This window comes from Polypterus senegalus, chromosome 6 (assembly GCF_016835505.1).
Source record: "Polypterus senegalus isolate Bchr_013 chromosome 6, ASM1683550v1, whole genome shotgun sequence".
Taxonomy (NCBI): domain Eukaryota; kingdom Metazoa; phylum Chordata; class Cladistia; order Polypteriformes; family Polypteridae; genus Polypterus; species Polypterus senegalus.
In genome coordinates, this window is record NC_053159.1 from 170,433,227 (window position 1) to 170,455,620 (window position 22,394).

A 22,394-nucleotide genomic window follows, 5' to 3' on the forward strand; every position below is an offset into this window, starting at 1 on the left:
ATTCTAAAAATGTGGGTGAAATTAGAGCTTTTAAAGGTTATCTAATGTAAGGATTTAAAAAACTGGGCTTGTATGTTTGACAAAAATACACGTCTCAAAAATGATTTTCTTATTTCCCCCATGAACATTTTAGTTTCGGTTTCATAAAGAAAGAAAAATAAGTTGTCATAAATAAAAGGCAATTAGTGACACTTGCTGTAGAATTGTGAAAAATGGCCAAGGAAAAAGATCAAATTTTGCGTTGCTTATGCCATATAATCCATCTGTCAGTTACCCAGTCACAGATACACACACACGATTGTATTTATTTATTTATTTTTTGCTAAAATGAAACCGTTATCCGCACACATTATCAGCACAAATCTAAAGCCTCATGGGAGTTTCTGAATTGAAGACCTTCCAATCCACCTCACTCATTGGTCAAGAGCCCAGTCTTCAATTCAAAGAACAACTCCCATGAGGTTTCAGTGTACTGCTCTGAGAATTCTATAGTCGCTTTTGACCAAACAACTGGATCATCGACATTCAGATTGTGACACAACTCTTGTGAGATTGTATTAACTTTAATTTTTTATTGCTTGCCGTTGTACAGCCCTGTAGCCATGCTATATATAAATAAAATGTATTATTATTATTATAACAAGTTGCAGCCTTTCACCTTGGAATTTTATATGGTGCCTTGCTATAATGAATGGCCCACCGTAGGCTGCTATTATGTTGAACTTCTCCGCATCATTTTTGGGTGGAGCAAAATAGAAAACCAAATATTAAAACATTTTAAATGTAAAAGTAATCCTGTTGAACTTTTTCTCCTAGAATCGTCTCTTTGTCAACCCTGCGTCTAACACGTGTCTGTCTGCACATCAGGAACATCCAAGTCTGGCTCCCTGCAATCCCAGTGATGCTTTCCAGCAGTGGGTTTTTATTTAAGAACTCTGCGCCCTGCAGATTAACACTTTTGCACATCCATTTTTGATGAAGAAAGATGTATTTTCATAAACCGTTGTGAAGTTTTTACAACTTTTATACCTGTGCTGGGCAACATTTTGATATTGATAAACTTGTACTTGGGTTTAGACATGGAATCGTATTTGGGAGAACTGGTGGGGTGGTAAGTTGACAATGCTGAATAATTACCAAAGATTGTGAAAAATTACAATATTTATAACATTTTTTCTAAATAACAGTATATTGTCAGTCTTTTTTTTTTTTTTAGTTTACTACAGCGGGGAGTTTTGTGGTGCCTGGATCTTCAGATATTAAAATGTGATGTTGCAAAGCTTTCATTTTTGTACATAAACGTTTTCTTACTAGCAATTACATTACACCTTTTTCCTCCGAGGAATAAAAGTAAAGTTGTTCTCGCCTGAGTCCTCGTTAGGTGAAAGGGTTCGGCACAAAAGCCACTTGAACACAAGTCCTGTTGTAGGGCCTCGAAGAAACGTTCAATGACCAGTGGCCTTCTGTTTCTGGGGAGCCGTTCATTTATCAGCATGAATGTTTCCATTCTTCACTTCCAGTTTAGTGGGCTGCACTTGCATCATGGTGAAGAGGAGCAAACTGGCGCAGCCCACTTTGATTGGCCTGTCATCTTCTGTACCTGCTGAAATGATGGATAACCTCACACACTGGGACAATTTTTTATTTTTTTTATTTTAAGAGTAGGACCACTGGGAGTAAGTTGGATGGGTTGATAAGGTTGTAATGAGCCAATGTCAATTTCTAGCTTTAAATGGCCAACACTGTATTGTTTTTTTTTGCTGTACATAAGATTAAATACTTTTGAGAATTGTTTTCCATTTTGTCAGCTCATACAGTTGGAAAATCTTAATTTCTTAGTTTTAAAACATTCTCGGTGCCTTTAAGCTGGGAATGTAATTTGTATTCAATTTTGATGGCTCCGTGTAATATGCCATACTGCCAGTAGAGGTCACTAAAAACACACCAGCTCTGTAGCACTGCTCTGCTGCCTCGGGGTGTTCTTGGCATTGCTAATCTGCCAGTGGTGAGTACCCTTGTTTTATGTATTTATAGCCACTTAAACAGCAGCACTGTGGAGTCCATGTGTGGCACCAGTGAGAAAGCAGTGCTCATATTTTTGTGCCCAGGGTTTAATGTGTTTCATTACAGTGCTTGTTTGGCAATCTGCATGTTCAGGTGGACTTTCTGCAGAATATACTTTACGTTCTGCAGCAGAATTACATGATTTTGCCAATAAGCTCCTAAAGTGTGGTACTTGACATTAGTGATGGTACTGTAGTCCTATTACATCACAGACTCGGTGAGATATCTACTCCTCTGTGAAATGTCTGCCCTTTTCACAAGCTGCCCCAATCATTGGTACAACTTGTGGCAGAGCTCCAAGTGAGCGGCCATTGCACATCGATAGTCAAGAATCGCGAGTCTTCAAGGTGAATACTTACAGCAGATCTGGTTCGGCATCTTTGTCTTTCTTATCAACTTCCTACACGTCACTTTTAGCTCGGTGTGTGTTGAGAAGTAAGGAGCCCACCCAGGCTGCAACTGAGCAAACTTTACAGTCATCTTTAGAAAGCAAACCGGGAATCTCAAAGCCAATCCTAAAAATGGCAGGCAGCCCTTCATTCGTTTATTTAAAAAATACACAAAGTTTGAATGTGTCCACCGAGAATGACTACAATCAAAATGAATGCACAATCCATAGTTTCACATTTTATTAATATGTTCAATTCTTTTCAAAGAGAGAGATCAGTGAAGGGGCAGAATTTACAAAACTATTTTGGCTCTCATTTGTTTTTCATATCCCTTAAAATGCAAAACCATTTTTTTTTTCACATTTATAAACAATAGACTTGTGTGCAAAAAGAAATAAAATCAAGTCAATGAATGTAAATCCATCTGGAAAGCAGACAAACAAGCTCATACAATTAAAGAAACAGAACACTGTCCAATACATTATTTTTACACTAATTATATAAAACAAAAGACAACAGAAGGACTTAAAAAAAAAAAAAAAACTTCAATTTTCCAATACAGAATGCGGCAGTAATTCACAATAAATACATATTTTATAACATCATTCATAATAAATACTGAAAATGAGAACTACAGTAGAAATAGCACTACTCAAGATGTGATGGATCTCAGCGGAGTGCAACTTAATACTGAGGCACACCTCATCACACTGTGTGTGTATAAATATATAGAAATAAATATACAGACACAGAAATGCATTATTAGTTTCACAAATTGACCTGTACAGTGCTGAACTAGGCCAAAAGAAAAAAAAAAAGAAAATCCATTGTGTTTCTCTTACGATTGTCAAACTTCCAGTGCAGCCCTGGGATGAAACGGACGAGGCCAGGAGAGCCGCTCTGCTCCGAGTCTTTTCTTGGAGTCCTGCACTACTGCTTCCCGTCAGCCAGAACGCCATTTCCACACCTCATCATCTAGCCTGACAACACATTCATGTTATTGCTGTATGGCAACTGTTAACTGTGCCAAAGTAGAAAGTAACTTTCTGTATAACCTAATCGATCCGCACGCAGCTGAGTTAAACATGGCAGATGATTCAGTTATTTATTTAGTGGCCCATAAACAGCTCTATAAAGGGTGTCAAGTAACATTTGTCCGTTAGCTTTGTGTCAACAACATCCCCATTCCACCTCCAGGTTTTGATGTGGTTAACAGGTCCAACTGCAGCTGCATTTCTTCTTTCAGACTAACACTGCGTCTGCATGTCTTATGTGCTGTACATCTCCTATGGATACTGTACTAGTGTATGAACACATTTACTGCAAAAGAAAGAAACCACAGCACATGTCTGTGACCCACTGAAAAGCCAGAAGCCCAGCCACTTCACCCACCTCTCGCTGTAGTCGTCGTCTTCTAGTGATGAGATGTCTACCCATCTACACATACTGTACTGTAAAGGGCAACACATTTAAGTCACTACTAGACTTAAAACAAAAGAGTCTAATAATAAACAAAGATGGCATAGAGAGAAGGACATAGAAGTTGCAACCCGAATCAGGCCTGCGCCCCACAGTATTCAACGAGTGGGACCACCAGTTGAGAGACTCCAAGAGGGGCACCCCACAGTTTTAGACCTGCACAACAGGGCTTTGTGGAGTTACAACTTAGGTTATTAGATGTACCGTTTTTTTTGAGCAAAGAACCCATTTGTATTGAGCACGTTACTTTGAGTGAAAATGTAAAACTAGCAGAAACGGCCAAATTGTGACTTTTCTAACAATGTCTTTGGACCCTCAGGACATTTCATTTTCTAATTTCTCTCTCTGCGCTCCAGTAGTCTGGTTCACTAAGAGGTGGAGGCCTACTGTCCAGCAAAGACAAAGCAGCACAATGAGCAGATACAGTAAAGGGTTGTGTTTCCATACGCCTTTATCCTAGCGGTCCGAGCTGAACGGTCTTCACAGTACGAGAAAAAAAAAAAAATAATAGCAGCAAAACCTCATTGGCACCACTCCTGGCAAACAGACAACACAAGGTCAAGTATGAAGAAGCAGCTGTACTGCCTGCGTGGACTCGCGTGCACAGATGGAGGCCATCGCCGTTTTCGCCCAGGGCTGCACTCGGCGTAGGGTTTGTCGAGATCCACACACCAATGCAGTGCATGTCTGGAACACTTGTGACAAAGGTGCTACATCTGCGATATCGGGATCAATGGAAAATGAACAATCTTTATTGCTTCACTTGCTTATCAGATGATCACTTTTAACACCTTAGCAGAAATAACTCAGCCAGAGAAAAGTGTAATGGCAATTAAATGTTCAGCTCCGCACCAAAATACTGAATTAATGGCACCAGTAGTGTTATGCTGTAATATGGCTCAACAGCAGCAAGTCAGGTGTTGACTCTCCTTACAGCTTAGCTGTACAGGCCTTGATTAGTCCCCCAAAATCAACATAATGGTCAATAACTAAAGCATGCAACAGGCAGAAGAGGGGCTGTGTAGAATAATTAAAGGCCTAACGTTTGGCAATATTTAACAAGGAATGCCTTTGTGACGAACTTAATGAAGGACTGAGAGGGGAAAAAAACGCTGAACCGAAACCAATGGTGTGTTTGTATCCTTCACTTCAATATCTTGACTTCAAAAATAACATGCTATCAATTATCGAAACACTGATATAACAGACACTTCATAAACCCATAAAGAAAGTAAATTATGAAGAGGATTTGTTTTTTTCCACAATTGCCACAGGAACATATAAAATTTGAATCCATGAGATCTTCTGAAAACCAGAACCCCGTAAACTGCAAACGTCTCTTGTAACACCGATCTAGAGGATACACTTTTCAGTTTTGTAATCTTCTTTGTTTTTCACTGTACATTATAAATAAACATCTGAAAGGTAGGATTTTCCTAAAAAGTCACATACACGTTTTCCCCTTTTTCTTAATTAAAACAAGCAAGGTCTAAAAAAAATGAGAAATATGTGCAATTATGTCACGGTGACGAAGGAAAACCTGCAAATGCAAGCAATTTCAACCAAAGAGTGCTGACCAAGTCTCTTGGGACTGGGAGGGGTCTCCCCCCCCCTTGGCAAAGGAATGTTTATTTAATTAGGAAAAAAAAATCCAAAACAGAGCCGGCTATGCTAAAGTGTTAAACGGGAGTTGCTTCAGGCCTGCTCTCCAATGTGCAAGTCTTTGAGGATTTTTCAGGAAGGACTACTTCTTCAGAAAGTCCCATTAACATTTTTTTTGGCTGCTCGGCAGCTGCATAACAATTCCCGTTTGAGACGTACCTGTCTTGAGAATTATTGTTTAAGTAGTTGTGAAACTCAATTTGAGGAAGAGCCGAAGTCTGTTCGCCATATATTCTGTTGAACTGGATATTATTGTCCTGGTCAGCAGAACAGCAAACAATAACGGACGGCACTCCACCTGGAACGGGGTAATTTGGACTGCTGTAGCTTTCTTCAGAAGTGCGACTATAGTCTACAAACTGCTCGGACACAATGCTATAAGGCACCAAAGACATTGTCCCATTGTTACCAATAACCCTCTCCGGATAGGAGGTGGCATCACTGTACGTGCCAGAATCTGTGTTCATATTTGCATTTGATGCAGCGGCAGAATTTTTCATTTTGTAATATTCTGATAATGAATTACTGTAATAAGAATGTGTGTCACTTTCGTGCACCACAGCTCCGTCAGAGTAGCACAACACAGAAGAAAGTGGCACCACGTCAGTATGTGCGGACGTCATTCCTACTGAAAAATCACTTAGCTTGTCGTCTTCCTCCTCGTCCTCGTCTGATTCACTAGCAGCCAAGCTCTGTGCACTCGAATCCGTCACGCCACTGCACAAACTGCTGCCGTCGTCCTCCTCTTCCTCGTCGTCGTCGTCGTCTTCCTCCTCCTCTTCTTCTTCCTCCTCTTCTTCTTCCTGCTCTTCCTCCTCCTCGTCCTCTTCTCCCTGGTCATCTAGCTCTTCAGCAGCTTGCAAATGCATTATGGTTGTCTGAGGAACACTGTCGGCAAGCGAATATTCCAGGCTGTGCTGTGCTTGAACCAGCGGATTGCTGTGAACGTTTGCTTCACCATGGTAACCATTTGCTGCGGAGATCTGCTGCTGCTCCCTGTTCTTTTCCATTTCTAGTTTCATGATGGTGTGCAGGAAGTGTGTCCGCACTCTGATGGGGTTAAACTCGATTCTGCCTGCTGTATTGCTGCAGCCTTCTTTAGTACAGCCACATAGGAAGGACATGCGATCCACCTGGAGAAAGGAGAGTCAGAGTTGATTATTATTGGCTCCGTAAATGACAGCAACTTCCAAAAACTCAATCCTGAAATTGGAAATCAATGAGCTAAAACAGCTTTAAAAACACAGAAAGAGAGTAAGTGCTAATCATAAAACTGTCTCTCATATGCTTATATCATCCATCCATCAATCAACCTGCCTATCCAGTTCAGGGACACCAGAAGTCAGTGCACATCACAGCAGCACTGGGCTCAAGGCGAGAACCATCTCTGGACAGAGTGCCAGTCCACCACCGGGCATACTGACACACAAATAGGGAGAACATGCCGACGCTGCTTAGGCAGTGCGTGGGTCAAAGACCGGAGGCTAGCGGCAGTACCACCCTTCGCTCACCACGTCTGCCTGAAGCTCTGCAGGCTAACTGGGTGTGCTGTGGCTTAGTGAGAAACGTCATTTAAATGCTAAGGCCATCCAGTACAAATGGTAAGTCGGATTAACATCTGAATAAGGCACTGCCATTTATGTGCATCATATTTCAGGTAAATGAACTATATATTTTTGCAAAATGTGACGATTAGCTCTCTTTACACACTGTATAATCTGCTGACCCAGAAACTAAATTATAATAAGGCTGGCAGTGACAGACCTGCTTAACATCCACACATCCTTCAGGATTCTACACCTCACCGGCCTTTAAGGACTGATTTAGAGCATTTATGTTAGGTAGAAGGGCTGGCTGGTCTCGTGGCCTAGGAAGCCCTGCAGATTCTTTTTTATTCTTTGTTACTCAGTATTGCCTCATCTTATTTTTGTTTCATATAAACTTTTCTTTCTTCATCTTGTAAAACACTTTGAGCTACGCTGTTCGTATGAAAATGTGCTCTAGAAATAAATGTTGTTTTATAAGCAACTCTGAGTTCGGAGTTCCTAGATCTTTCTGCTTGTCTGTAAATAGTCAGATGCCCTGAGAAATATTACTAGAGTAATAAAAAAAAAATAGAAAATAAACTAAAAAAAAACCAAAACGATCACCTGTATTACATCACGTCCAGTGTTTCAGCTCCTGAGAGAACGCTAACTGCTGGGTGGCACTAACTTGTTTTGACCAGCGCTCCACTTTATAACACAGCTGAATTTGGCTACTTAGCTTTTCCACCCTCTTGAATGATCACCCCTGGTCATGGCCCTTAAGTAAGGGTGCTGCACAATGGCTGACCCCCCAAAGGTCATGCGAAAAGACAATTTCCCCTTGGGTTAAAAAAAACAGGTGCGTTTTATTTTAAAATATTCATAAAAATGTTTGTTTCCCATGCAAGGGCCAATCCATTGAATGTTTTGCTCCCTTTATTGTTTGTAAGATTATTTTGACAATACTTACTTGATGATGAGCCAACACAGGAACAAATACAACTTTTCTCTGTTGATTGATATGTACTTTATTTACTTATCTGAATTGTTCATTTGCAACCCATTTATTAATCCTAGTGAGAAGTCGAGCAAAATGACAGACACCTTTTATTGGCTAACTAAAAAGATTACAATATGCAAGCAACTCGGGCCCCTTCTTCAGGCAGATATAATACAGAAAGCTTGCATATTGTAATCTTCTTAGTTAGCCAATAAAAGGTGTCTGTCATTTTGCTTGACTTCTCACTACATTCATAATGGCTAACACGCTACAACACCCTAGTACTAAACCTAGAAGTAATTCAAGAACTCAAATAGTGAACTGAACATATAAGAACAGCAAAGCTGAAGTGATAGAAATTCCTAGTAGTAGTTGTTGTACCCCACCTTCCTAATTAAAAGTTAATGAAAGTGAAGTGGCCAGCAAATGTGTGCTGAAAGTGCTTTCTTTATTACCTGTAGAGATACTTACCAATGCAGCCTGACCAATACTCCCTCTCTTTCATATATATATATATATATATATATATATACACACACACACACACAGTATATTATACACACATGCACTCACTCACTTGCTGTATTTGCCACCTGTATAGACTCTTACCAAGATTTTTTACACCAGTGCAACTTACACTGGAACATCAACTATACGGGCCATTCAAACCCAAGTGTTTTTGTAGCGAGTGGATTAGGAAAGTTCTGCGTGTGTGTCAGTTTTCAAGCGTTTTCAGCCAGTCACTTGTTCCACTGAAATCTGTGGTATCGCTCATAAAACGCTGGTAAAAGAAAACAAAGAGTGTTTTGGAAGCCGTTTTTACAGGAAGTCCCTGCCTCTTCCGGGATGAAGCAGCTCATAAACAAAAAAAATATATATTTAGTTTTAATCAGGATTAAGTTCAGTAAAGATATTTCAACATATAGGCTGAGTGGTTACGCAGAGCTGGCATTTCTTCCTTACAGCACCAACCCAATGGGGTTTACATATTTTGCCTATGCATTTCTGGATTCATGTCTGTTAGTTTGTATGTTATTACATATTTTACCACTGAATACTGGTAACTGTTCAGCAATGCTTTTCAATTAAGAAAACACATTTCGTCCTTCGTAAAGTAAACAATAATAATAATACATTTTATTTATGTAGTGTCTTTCCCATGCTCAAGGCACTTCACAGAGATTAACAAGAACGGCAGGGCATACAGTACATAGAATTGTACTAAACCAGATAAATAAATAACGAAGATTATGACAGTCAATTCAGAGAAAAAGCCTAACAGACAACATAATTGATGGTCTAACACACACACACACAGGTTACATGAGCATCTTGACAGAGAGGTAAACTGAGAGAAGGATAATAAAGTCAAGTAGAGCTAACAGCCTTCCTGAACAGATGAGTTTTAAGTTGTTTTTTATAATAATTCATGGAGTCAGCTGACCTGATTCATTTCAGTAGGTCATTCCAGAGTCTGGGCGCCATACAGCTGAAGGCCCTGCTGTCACCCATGGAGTGTAGATTAGTGTGGGGCACAACAAGATTACCAGAATCAGAGGACCTTAGTGAGCGGGCAGGCACATAGTGATGGAGAAGGTCACTGATGTAGTTTGGCGTGAGGTTATTTAAGGCTTTGTAGGTTATTAGTAGGATTTTATATTCGATTCTGTAAGGCACAGGGAGCCAGTGAAGACGGAGCAGGATGGGTGTGATGTGCTCACTGCTGCTGGTCTGTGTTAGGACTCTTGCAGCTGAGTTTTGAATAAGCTGGAACTGTAATATAAGATTAGAAGGGACACCTGCCAGCAGTGAGTTACAATAATCGATGCGGGATGTGAAAAAAAATAACCTCCTCCTCCTTTTTCCATCCCCAAGCTGTTCCCTGGATGAACACTGGCTGCTCAGCCACCAGATCACACTGTTTCAAAATACTGCACCTTTACAAATAACTGAGATACAACTAAACAGATAATAATAGGTTTCTGCCACTGGATTGCACACAGTGCCCCCTTTACTGCTTGGCTTTGCCCTACAAAGGATCAGCGCCTCACCCACCATGTCTGCTTCTTGCCTTACACTCGGTGCTGCTGTGATAATCACTGGCTCCCTGTGAACCTAAACAGCACAGATTAAATCTGCCCCTCAGCACATAGAGGACTAAATGCATACGAATATAACGCATGATCACTACTGTGTATGTTAACCCCTTCCACACCAGCTGTCACTCCACCAACGGCTCACGTGCCTGCATGATGCTGCACTGACCACAGCAGGCAGTTTTATTGTGAAGTAACACAATGATTTTTTCATACATCACGTGCTTATTGACACCCATGTGTAATCCTGAATTTCCCAGGATGCTGCCTGATTCGTACAAAACCTTGAACTATCCTCTCGACTCCCTCTGCTGCAGAACAGGATGAACCAGAGATGACAGTTCACAACAATGGAGACACCTACTCGTCAGTACTGTGATCACCAGGATCAAACATTAAAGTCACAGAAGGCATTCTGGAGACACAACAACAATTCAACAATTCAACAACAATTTAAAAGCTTGAAAAACAGCAACCAAAACTGGAAATTTACAACGCTAAAGTGTGAATGGGCACTAAAGGTAAAAATAACATTTCCAATGGTTAAGGAAAAAACTCTATCAAAACTTTGAGCAAAATACATGTAAATGCAAAGAAAAACCTCACAAACTGTGGATTAATGATTTACCTCGGCAAGAGAAAATGAAAATAAAAAACACACTATCTAATTTCTGCGATTTCATAAACTTCTTAAAAACAACTGGAATGTTACACCTTGACCTTGTAATTTATTAGCAAACATGAAAATAAGAAGTAACAGCATGGCAGTTGCCTCGGTCCGTTACCTGGCACTTTATTCCAGCTGCGCTGCAAGTGCAGGTCTCGGGATCACAGAAGACCCTGCAGTCACAGCCACACTCCTCCCTCGATACTCGGATTGCGCGCAGCTCGTGTTTTTCTTCAACGTCTATCTTTTTAACTCCCGATGCTCTCAGTAATGCTCTTCTTTTTTTGGTAGTCAGTGGTTGCAAAAAGAAATACTCGTCCACTTCTGTGTTGTCTAGGTCAATGTCGTCATCGGAAATGTCATCCACTGTGAGTGTACTGGCTTCTTCAGATTCCACCGTGCCATTTTTAGTCAGCTACAAACAAAAGTAGAAAAAATACAAGACAATAAGAAATTAAACAAAAGTCCTACTCAAGTAAAAACACAAAAATTAGAACTTACAAAAACCTGATCTTTCCGAATGCAATTGAAGTGCAAGACAATGAATGCCCCTAGAGTTCTTTCCACCACTTCATGGTACTGGCCCTTAAAATGCAACTGGAAACCTGATCTGATCACAAAAAAGCATGGCAGGTGCCCTGGTCAATGGCCCAAAACCGCAAGAAAAAGCGAATGAGCTGCGCTAGAAAGAAAAGCCAGTGAGCACCAAGGGTGTGTGCTGCCCATGGTTGTGTTTACTGCTTCTGGATTCTGCTTTGCTCCACTAGCTGGTAATTAAAATATTCCTCAGTTCAATTAAAAACTGAAGCTGGTTGGAACAAAAACCTGCAGCCGCAGTGGGGGCCACAGGAAAAAGGTTGGGAAACACTGGTCTACAAGGAGCTGCAAATTTTCCTTTAGGCACACCAGCTTTAATCCCCGCCCCCCCATTCCAAAGATGTACTGACATCATCAACTGCAGATTGCAAACTGGACCAATGAGAGTGCAAGTGTGTGTGAAAGAGTGGGGCCTGTAATTAGGGCTGGGATATTTCAATTATTTTTTTAAGAAAACTATGATATATTTCAATATATGCTCTTAAAACACCTTAAAGATTGAAGATCAACACCACAAACCATAGACCTGGTGTATTTTTTCACATTAATAATATGAAATGTTAGCAAAGGAAACTTTTCTCCCATAAAAACTTCATATATGGCTGAAACTCAAAGAACAGCTTATTTTACGAACTCCTTTACTGAATTTTGAATTTCCATTGTATGCGTTGCGTTGAAAACCTTGCCTGCCTTGATGGCTTCAGTGCGTGTCAATCAGTAAACAATGCGATCTCTCTGCCTCCGTTTCACTGGTTTATGTAAGAAATGATAAAGATCTTAATTCATTACATCACAAATTTCAGATTGTAATACATGTACGTTTGTATATCGTACATATACTTTTTTATGATTTTCATCATTTGTAATAGGGATGGGACGATATACTGATACAGACATATATCATGAGTTATTCTCTCGCAGTTACAATACTGATATTCTGAAGTTTAATACCAAAATTTCTTCAGGTAAGCTAAACTGGTTCCTGGTTTGAGGTTTCTGCGCCAGGTTTCTAATCAGACTGTCACTGCTTCATGGATCCTAGGTGTGGTGGTAAATATGAATTGAAATAATAGCACCAAACTGTAAAGATTACACTGGAGAGATAGTGGCTAACCAGAGCGAATCAAATGAGAAAAAAAACAATTAAAGATGCTCCCTCTTACTTCAAATCTAAAGTGTGGTAACACTTCAGATTTTGTTTAATTGAAGGGAAACTCAAAGACCATGCTATATGCAGCACAACACATTTACAGAGCCCCCTGTCTCATCATCATCATCACCTTTTGGAAAAAGCAGCTCCTACCGTTATCTCTAATTCAGTCGACACTGAACAAAACCTCACCCAAGAGCTATGGACATTACAAAAGCTATCACTGGTTTTGTCTGTAAAGATATTCATCCTTGTAGTGTGGTGGAGAAGAAGGGTTTTTGCAAAATGCTAAAAAAGGTAGAAGCAAGATATGAGATATCTTGTCAAGCATACTTTACTGAAAAAGTGATTTCTGCATTATATGTGGTTACAAGGGCGAAAGTGGAGAGTATATTACAAATTGTGAAAAGTGTTGCATTTTACATGCGATGTTTGGACTTCCAGGGCCACAGAGTCTTACATCACAATAACAGTGCACTTTATCAATGGCGAGTGGCAATTGACCTCATATCCTCTACAAATGTGAGCGATATAGGGAGGTCACACAGGTGCTCACTTTGCTGAAGTGCTAAAAAAAAAAAATTTTTTTAAATTGTAAAATAATGGACACTTCATGAAAAGGACCCAGTAATCCTGTGTCACAGCATTACTCTAAACCTCTCGCCTGTTGCGTGACTGCTGACAAAAATTAGGAGAGTTTTCCCTATTTTTCATCAAAAGCACCATACCTACCGAAGCTCAAAAAAACAAAAAATCAGATGCTCGGACTTCCATAACACAAACTTATAACAGATGTTTTTGTTTGCTGAACAGTGCTTACAACATGCTTTCCTGATTTTTGTTTGTACAGCCCTTTTTTCTCCGGAGGCAAGTTAATTTTTTTTACTAATAAAAAGTTTAAGTAATATATTATTAAATGTGTTCATATTTACGGAGGGGCCCATAGTTGTCAGGCGCATTTTATTTGGTAGGCCATGATGGTTGGGGGTCCTTGTTTCCAAGCACTTTTTTTCTTTCATTACTTAAAACACTGACACAGATCCCTGCCTCCTGCTCCGGCTCGTGTATATTATGTACAATAATGACAACAATGTTAAAGCGGAACAGAGACACTGTGCCTGCCCGTAACTCCCAAACGTTCTATTCAAACCCATGTATACGTCTGAACCGACCTATATATCCAAACAGATGCATCTCAACCAATATATGTATCTGAACTGATGTAGAGTATATACCTATATAATTTTATTTTAAACTTTTATTGAATTTATTTAAAGCATGTAACATTCCATACAATCAAGTCAAACTTAACAAAACTAAATTCAATTCAACCTCCAGCCATGAGAAAGAGAGAAAGGCCAACAGCCAGATGTATATGTATATGTATCTAAACCGAGCTATTAAACCAATATACCTGTATATGTATCTAAACCAGGTATGCTCTACATCTAAATCAGGGATTCAAAATGATCTGATTATTCCTATTTCAAAGATAAATGATGTTTAGCTCTCTTTATAGTTAAACTGGCCCAGGCATGCCTTGCAAGTAACCATTACAGGTATTTACTATTCCCCTCTCAATTTAACACAAAACATTACTAGCTTAACCATTGCTATGTGCATCCAATGGTGCTTACGTTTTGGGGGTGCGGGGGGTGGTAGTTTATACTGTAATATAAGAAAAAACATCAGTCATTTGTGAAGCTGTAATATTCTGATCATTCTGTATTTCTAAACACTGATCGACATTCAGAAACAACTGAAAGAAGCTCCAGTTTTCCCTACCCTTCCTGGACTGGATTTTTCTTAAAGGAAACCTTGCAAATAACAAATACCAGAAATCCAGAAAAAACAGAAATCACTGTGTGGCTTTCGGTCAAAATTAAATGAATGTTTCATGGATGAAAAAGGGATGCACGGCGGCGGTGATCAGTGCTTTCTAATAAGTGTGGTTTTAAGAAGAATCTCTCACGGGAGGCACAAAAGGAGCTGGAGAGGCAGGCTGGGATGGAGCAGGGCGAGGTGGTGGGGATCTGTGCGATTGTTTTAAATAATTAAAGAAAGAAAAAAAAAAAAGAACTTTAGAATCAAGGATTCCTAAACCAAGACAGCTTGAGAACTAAAATATGGGCATATGCTTCTAACAGAAATAAAAATAATTCGCCTTAAAATTCTTTTTTTTTGCCTGACACCTGCGGAACTCTGTATATATTAATTCATAATTAAATGATTTAAGGATGTTAAAATGGTAGTTTTTGTAATTAATGCTGCCTTGTTTTAAAGGTGAGGACGAAGGTCTTAGATGTTTGAAGTCTGAGTGAGACAGACATATCACATGCTGAGGAGGTGAAGCAGACCGTCAATCCAATGTTGGTGGTAATGAGCATTATGTGTGAAAAGCTCAACGATCTGTCATACTCCACTTCATGCCCACATTTTAAACAACACAAAAAGCATTACTGAGGATTCTCCTCTCATCACAGACATTAAAATGCCATTCATGAAGACTTATCAAAGAGATACGTCTCCACACAAGAGTAAAGCACCTTGTGCAGAGCCGAAATTTAAGTCTCTCCCCTTCCTGTCTTCTGAAGATATACAAGAGACTTGTTCCATAATGGTGTCAAAGGCTGCTGCACTGAAGGTATTGGCATATCGAAAATAACAAATATAATAAGTAGTAGTGAATCTGTTAAACCTTCATTTTAATGTTTCATGCCATTAAATTATGAGACTTGCACTATGTTTGCCATCTATTTATCATGTGTTTATTTATACAATAAACTACTGTATATGTTACACAATAAATATACAGTTTATTATTCTTATTCCATGTTGTTATAATAACATGATTATAAAGCATATTGTTTATTTAACACTTATTTTTTACAATATTGTAATGTTTCCTATTTCACAGGAGGATGTTTCATTAGAAGTGAAAACAAATTCACAAGAGCGTACTCTCGTACAAGGAGGCTTGGTACACAACTCTTGTGAAGAGCTTACCATCAAGAAGAAGAGCTGCGACTGTTACTCTGACTGTTGGGACACCATAGAAAAGAAAAACTGCACTGGCTGACCTCCTTGGCAGACATTCAACTGCAGCCCTTGAGAGAGCTCCTTTGGTGACTGCTGCTTCCATAGCAGAAGAGGAGATGAAACGATACCTACAGTTGTCCACCTCTAGCCCTCATAGATGACCACTTGGATTGGTAGAAATCGCAGGCACAAGTACACACACTTCTTGCAAATCTGGCAAAAGTATTTCTATATATCCCGGGCACTAGTATGCCTACAGAGAAAGAGTCTTTTCCATTGCCAGTAACAATCTCTGCTCAAAGGAGTGCACTCCCCATTGAGCAAGTTCATCAGATACTCTTCCTTAAGAAGAACGTGCATATTTGAAATCTAAACACATCCAAAGATATTATGTGTTTGTTAGGTTGAACATCAATGTTAAGTTATACAAACTGTCTAAGCTATTCAAGGTAATCAGAATCAAGCAAATTTAATTCTAATTTTGTGACTTTTTTCTACAAGTTCAGCTTTTTGCCAACTGCCAGAATGTGCCATTGTCAAGCTGTAGTTAATAAAATATAATATGATGAATTACTTGATTTTTCAGTAAATCAGTTAGTGTGATATCAGAGACAACTGTCTTTTGATTTATAGATTAAAATAGAAGTGTAACTATCGAGATATCACCTTTATTATAGGCAAAATATTGTGATGATATCGTATCATGAATAACCCTGAGATACCCACCCCTAATTTGTAATGGTTCCAAATTATGTATTGACATATACTGTACATGCCTTTTCATCTATCCAATTCATTTTGAAAAATGTAAAATAAGTTAGTATATTAAACAGATGCAACAAAAGAACAACTATTCTGCTGTTTTCAACGAGAACATTTTTTGACTAAAGCCTTGTGATATTTCATTCCCAGATATGTCACTCTAAATAAATAAATATCAAAAAATCTGTAACACTAAAGTAAGTAGATGTCAGAGCTGTGAAATATGCCCTACGCCATCAGTAATTTAGAAAAAACAACCTACTGTTTATTTATGGATTTCAACATTTATTCACACATACAACTGTAACTGTAGTTACATAAAAATATATTAGTAGAGGTTTAGTAAATGTTAATTCTGCTCAGAATGAGGACTGATGTCTCTGCAAAGATGTGCTGCTTCCAGAAACAGATGACTCGAGTAAAACATCAGTGCACTTTTCCTAGTGATGTTTATAACACAGGGCATAAGCTGTACACAACAACAGTTACCTTGATTTTTATGGAATTCAGTTTCTCCTCTTTGAGATGGTCCCTCAACATCTCTCGATGAATCCTCTCTTGCTCCACTGCAAACTCTCCCAGGGTATACTGGCGCACATAGTTGTGTCGGTTTGACATTCCCAGAGTACTGCCTCCCTGACTGGGCACACTGGTGAAGCCTTGTCGTCGTGTGAAGTAATAAACAGTTACATTTTCAAAGTGAACATTTCTTGTTCTTATTCGTTTTTCTCTTTTCAAGATGGAGGCTGCTAAGGGGAGGAAGGGGAGAAAGAATAATACATTTTAAATATTACATGGATGAGTAAAATATTGGCAGCAAATTAAAAGGATGTAAGAAATTAAAGCACATGAGGGGGCAAAATTTCATACATGCCACTTAAAATGAACTGCAAAGCAGTTAATTAATCATATTCCTAAACCCATGATAAATATACAGTATTATCAACAACTGCTTGGCACTACAAAAATGAACACAAGAAAAATGGAGCAAATACAACATAAATCACACCATTCTCATTATGATTATGTAATAAAGGCTAGTAAGTAGATAGCCTTTTAATGCTTTTTCCTAACGTGATCCACTGTCACCATATAAAATATCCATGTACTTTTGAAAACGGCAATTAAACCTAATCTCTCAAAGAAAATGTGCAGACTCACCACAGAAACTGATGGGGTAAGCATTTGGACCTTGAACAATGTTACCAAGCAGTGACCCTGAACAGTCAGCAGGAAATTATACACTACACGAACAGAATGCTTCAAATCATTTCAATGCAATGAAACATTACTGGGTGGAGACAGGTGAGGTGGTTGGGATGTTATGCTATATTATGTATGTTGCAGGAAAAATGAGAATTCATTATGTACTTGGTGGGTTGTTAATGCCTTATGATAGACATAATTTATCACATGAACGTTTCCCAGTGCTTATGGAACCTGCATATCCCCAGCAATAAAGGACCTTATCAAGTCACCTTTCTTTTAATAGTAATAGCATAAGACTGTAGCGGTCAAGAGCCGCTAAGATTCACACCGTCGATGAGTCGGGGATTTATTTATTTTACTGGAGGATTACCAGGGACAACCCCAGCCTTGGAACACACAGACTACAGAGACAAAAAAAAAAGAACACGCAGGGAGTTTAAACGATAAAAGGTATAATGAAATTAAATTATGTAAATGAAAACAACAATACCACCCCTGATCCCTTCAGCAATATTTTATTTAACATATAACACAATAAACACACAGCAAACACACAGGAAACCCAAACCGGATGAAATGAGAAGTGGTGCAGAAGTCCAGCGATCTGTACGATGAAAGGGAATGGAAAACACAGTCCTACCGGTAGTTGCTGTAAGTATGACGACAGATGGATGGTTCAGGAGCGCTCCTTCTTTGGGGAAAGCCAATGAATCCACACACAGTCCTCAGTAGACAGTAGACAGGTAGACAGACGATCCAGACCCCAACAAACAATACAACCCAGAACACAATGATGATAAATGATGCTAAATGGCAGAATTAACGGCAAGCAGTCCAGCAGATATACATAACGCACCAAACAAACAAAACAAAACAAAACCTTTTCTTCTCTTTGACACCTGGGGGCTGTTCCACGAAGCGAGCTTATAAAATCGAGGATTATTTGTACTAGCCTCGCTTGAGTTAGCCTAACAGTTCACTTCACGCTCATTGAGTTCCACAAACAAAATTCAGGTGTATTTAATCTCCGCTAATTCAAGCCAAGCTTGATAAGCGAGGCTCGTGCGCGTCCACGCGATATAAAAGGCAGCCTTGTTAATCGATGCTGGATAAGTAAGAATGGAAACTAAGGAAAGAGCTGCGTTTTTTTCGCAGGCGGAGCAAGAATTATTATTACAAGCCTATGAGGACTACAAAGCTATAATAACTAGAAAGGGGAACACGAGCTGTATTATCAAAGCTCATGAGGCTGCATGGCAGAAAATAGCTGACAAGTTAAATGCGTAAGAACATGATTTTAGTAACTTTTGTGTTAAGGATGTCAAACTATTTAACAACTAAATGAGAACAGTTTCAAGCCTTCAAAATGTATAGTCATTAAAATTTCCTTTTACATATGCATTTTGTTACCAGTTGTAAGGTACTTTAAGGTTATTTTAACACATTGATAAACAGGACAGCATGTTAATTATATGGGTTCATCTTGGATAAAAAGTGATATATAATTGTAATTATTAATATAATTATTAATAATGCTTGGTTTCAGGAGCAACATGAGTGGAACGAAAAGGTCCTGGCAGCAAGTGAAGAATGCGTCATTATTGGCATACGCTCCTGCTGCAGTATTGCCACATTATGCAAAACTGCACAGGCTACTACAATGTCACACGCTCTGTCTGGTGTAACTCTGAGATGCCGCAGGCAGTTAAACCTGGATTTTAACTGTCCAAATGTCATTTCAATGCGTGCCCTGGTCTTACAATGGGCATGGTTGAAATGTCTTTCTGCTTGTGTTGCAGGATCTGTATATGGTGTGAGAAGAAACGGTAGACATGGGTATGCTCTGTCACCAAGCAGCACACCAGCAAAAATTCCTATAATGGAAAGTAGACACATTAGACTGTAGTATAATAAACTATAGTATATTTGTGAATTTTAGTTGACTTGCCTTGTCTGAGGCTTTGAGCCAGTGAAGACTCACGAAAAATTCTGGCATCATGTACTGATCCTGGCCATTTTGCCACAATGTTTGAAATTAGATGTTCAGCAGTGCATACCATCTGAAACATTTTAGGAAATGGTAATGACATACATTGCTAATGTTGGACGACTACACTTTCACCTCTTGTATATAAATGTGAGATATTATCAGTACTTACCTGTACATTAATACTGTGATATGATTTGCGGTTTATGTAATCAGGCTCTGTTGGACCTGCTGGAGCCTTTATCCTCACGTGTGTACAGTCAATGGCTCCAATGACGTTAGGAAAGCCTGACAAATTAAATTCAGTTACTTATCAGGTAATGATTTATGTGCTGTAAATGAGTAGATGTTTAAAGATTAAGCACCATTAATTCCAAAGAAAGTTTCCTTAATGGCAAGAATTCCTCGGTGGCCAGGAAAGGTAATGAATATATTTAAAAGGACTTTAATGCAACGCAAACCTTCCTGATTTCACGGCACACTGTAGCTTTGCTTAAATGTTCAGCATCCCCCACACTGTACAGAAATGAACCACTGGCAAAATAACGCAAAGCGATACACAAAGACTGTGCAACCGTAAGGGCTTTAGAGCGACGTGTGTTTTTAGAAATGTAAGGTTCCAATAACTGACACAAATATGCAATACTGTGTCTACTAAATCTATAGCCTCGTATAAATAATCATCCCAAAATGCAACGGATCTATCCTGGGCGAAGTAATTGTGGAACCTGTTGCCTTAAAGCTCTACGAATGAGCCTCGCTCCCTCATCAACTGGATTATGAATAAATGGGCACGCCATGGTTATTCATGTAAAAGCCTTCAATGCACTCCTTGTCATTTTATACTTTCTAAGTAATTAGAATCGCCTGCATGTAATCTGTAATAATTTTATATTGGAGGATCGATGTGTGCGAAAGAGGGAGAGAACAGCAGCAGAATCAATCAATCAACATTTATTTATATAGCACATATTCATACAAAAAAATGTAGCTCAAAGTGCTTTACAAAATGAATAGAAAAATAGAAGACACAATAAAAAATAAACATAAGTCAACATTAATTAACATAGAATAAGTAAGGTCCGATGGCCAGGGCGGACAGAAAAAACAAAAAAAAACTCCAAAGGCTGGAGAAAAAAATAAAATCTGTAGGGGTTCCAGACCACGAGACCGCCCAGTCCCCTCTGGGCAAAATAATCCCAGCCCCGCAGAATGTCGTGCTGTGACATCACATGGCTTGTCCAATCATATTCATCAAGCTAAGCTAAGCTTCACAACTAACCTGCCACGGAGCAGGCTTGTCCAAGAGCATATGTTGGCATAGTAATTAAGCGGAGCTTCAGGTTAGCCTCGTTCGTGGAACCGAATTTGGAGAAATTAAGACAGGATTATCGAAATAAACCTGGATTTTGAGGTTAGCTCGCTTCGTGGAACAGCCCTCTGCCCTCCTTTTAAACCCCTCTGGCCACCTTTAACCCCAACAGCCCCTGCAAGGACTGCTGGGAGATGCAGTTCTAACTATTAGTAGCATTGCTACAAGACCATGTATGAGGGGGAACCCATTTCAACTTATTTGTTGAAAAATAATCTCCTCATTTTAACCACAAAACAGAGATACCGAAGGTGTTACCACCTGCTCTCAAGAAGAGGTCATCTACCTGAAGTTAAGCACTTCAGACCCCGGCTTGTACTTCAACGGGAGACCCTCTAAGAAATGCTTGAGTTGTTGCTGCAAGATGTGTTGGTAAGGCCATCAGGGGTCGATTAGCCTGTGGTCTGTGTGTGGATCCTAATGTACCAATTCGGTGACAGGTATACTGTGATGAAAAAAAATTGGTGCTGTTCTTCGGATGAGATGTAAAACCAAGGCTCTCGCTATTTGAAGCCATAAAAGTTTCCTGGGCATCCTTCGAAAAGATTCAGATGTACCCCAACGATAAATTGCCCACCATGACCTTATCCATTCTGGCCCCCCTAATCATCTCCTGTCTCTAACTGGCTAATTATCTCTCTCATCCCTTCACAAACTAATAGCTAATGTGTGGTGAGCAAACTGGCCCACAATGGTGGCTGTGCACTGATGATGTTGAAGTGGCTATTTTATTGTCTATGTAAAGCTCTTTGAGAGGCTAGAAAAGCAATATATACATTTATCTAACTCTTTCTGCAATTTGAAATTCACTTCTCTTTCCACATGTTTTTGGCATCCATTCTGGCATGTGAGAGACCCTACAGATATGATAAACTGTCCTGTCTGTTCTCAAGAGGCAGGTTCATGTTTAAAGGCTGTTCCTGCAGATGCATGTGCTGGCAAAGTATGGCACAAATATATATATATATTTTGCCATCTGGCATGTTGTAGTGATTCATCCCTCTTACAAATGGTGGTGTCTAAGTTACTTAACTATGGAAGGAAACAATCCAGTTCTTGCACATTACAGGACTGAGCATTGTGTTTTCACCAGCAACTGTTTCTGAGGAATTACAAACAGCTCAGATGGGATGGGCTTGCATATTTTCCTGTTCATTAGCTATGAGAACAAGAACACAGCCGAGCACATGTAAATGCTTATGATTGTTAAAAATACATTTTCTATTCTTTTATTCTTGGCGCTTAAGTTCACTCATTTTTATACAGGGTGGTCCAGATCTAATTATGCAAACCAAGATCGTCTAGATGACTTTGATTTATGCGGAGACGATTCCAGTTCGGTGCAAAGACGATTCTTCATGTCGTCAGTTCGCACACTTCTCCATGGTCTGGGTT

General features: G+C 39.3%; 2 protein-coding genes across 8 annotated transcripts in view; one reads left to right on the forward strand and one right to left on the reverse strand.

The window, feature by feature from the left end:
* Nucleotides 1-16,519, forward strand: part of galnt3 (UDP-N-acetyl-alpha-D-galactosamine:polypeptide N-acetylgalactosaminyltransferase 3 (GalNAc-T3)) — a 94,134-nt gene extending 77,615 nt beyond the window's left edge. For 3 of the 4 annotated variants that reach the window (XM_039757531.1, XM_039757529.1, XM_039757530.1), the window contains one exon: nucleotides 15,548-16,519. In XM_039757531.1, coding sequence (XP_039613465.1) covers nucleotides 15,548-15,709 — 162 coding nt within the window. In that variant the 3' untranslated portion in view covers nucleotides 15,710-16,519. Of the gene's footprint in view, nucleotides 1-816; nucleotides 2,294-15,547 lie in introns of those variants that run through there. The other variant, XM_039757532.1, reaches the window with a different exon arrangement.
* Nucleotides 4,026-22,394, reverse strand: part of csrnp3 (cysteine-serine-rich nuclear protein 3) — a 105,840-nt gene continuing 87,471 nt past the window's right edge. For 3 of the 4 annotated variants that reach the window (XM_039757536.1, XM_039757534.1, XM_039757535.1), the window contains 3 exons: nucleotides 16,921-17,180; nucleotides 11,002-11,298; nucleotides 4,026-6,727 (listed from right to left, as the gene is read on the reverse strand). In XM_039757536.1, the coding sequence (XP_039613470.1) occupies nucleotides 5,612-6,727; nucleotides 11,002-11,298; nucleotides 16,921-17,180 (1,673 nt within the window). In that variant the 3' untranslated portion in view covers nucleotides 4,026-5,611. The remainder of the gene's footprint in view (nucleotides 6,728-11,001; nucleotides 11,299-16,920; nucleotides 17,181-22,394) is intronic. The other variant, XM_039757537.1, reaches the window with a different exon arrangement.